The 220-nt window shown below is 44.5% G+C and overlaps 1 protein-coding gene across 1 annotated transcript; it reads right to left on the bottom strand.

Annotated features, from left to right (window-relative positions):
- On the bottom strand, window positions 1-216 carry CSUI_002726 (uncharacterized protein; the record flags this gene model as incomplete). Its single annotated transcript, XM_068062925.1, has 1 exon — window positions 1-216. A coding segment is annotated over exon 1 (204 nt), but the record flags the coding sequence as incomplete, so codon positions are not given.
- Window positions 217-220: the final 4 nt, after the last annotated feature.

Genomic DNA, 220 nt, shown 5'->3' with positions numbered 1-220 from the left:
AGAAGAAGAAGAGGAAGAAGGTGAAGAAGGCAAAGGAGAAGATGTCTTCCGTTCACTGTTTGAGGAAAAAGAAATGGATGGCGACGGAGAACATAAAGATGAAGACGATCTGTCTTTGTCTTTCTCTTCGTTTTTCTTATTGCTGTGATTGTCTCGAAGGCATTTCTCTCCTTCGGTTTCCGCTCCCCCTCTGTCACTCCCCATCTCAGGTGTATGTACA

The sequence above is a fragment of the Cystoisospora suis genome (assembly GCF_002600585.1).
Source record: "Cystoisospora suis strain Wien I chromosome Unknown contig_1136, whole genome shotgun sequence".
NCBI lineage: Eukaryota > Apicomplexa > Conoidasida > Eucoccidiorida > Sarcocystidae > Cystoisospora > Cystoisospora suis.
The sequence above is the reverse complement of the archived record's forward strand: the minus strand, read 5'-3'. Positions and strand labels throughout refer to the sequence as shown.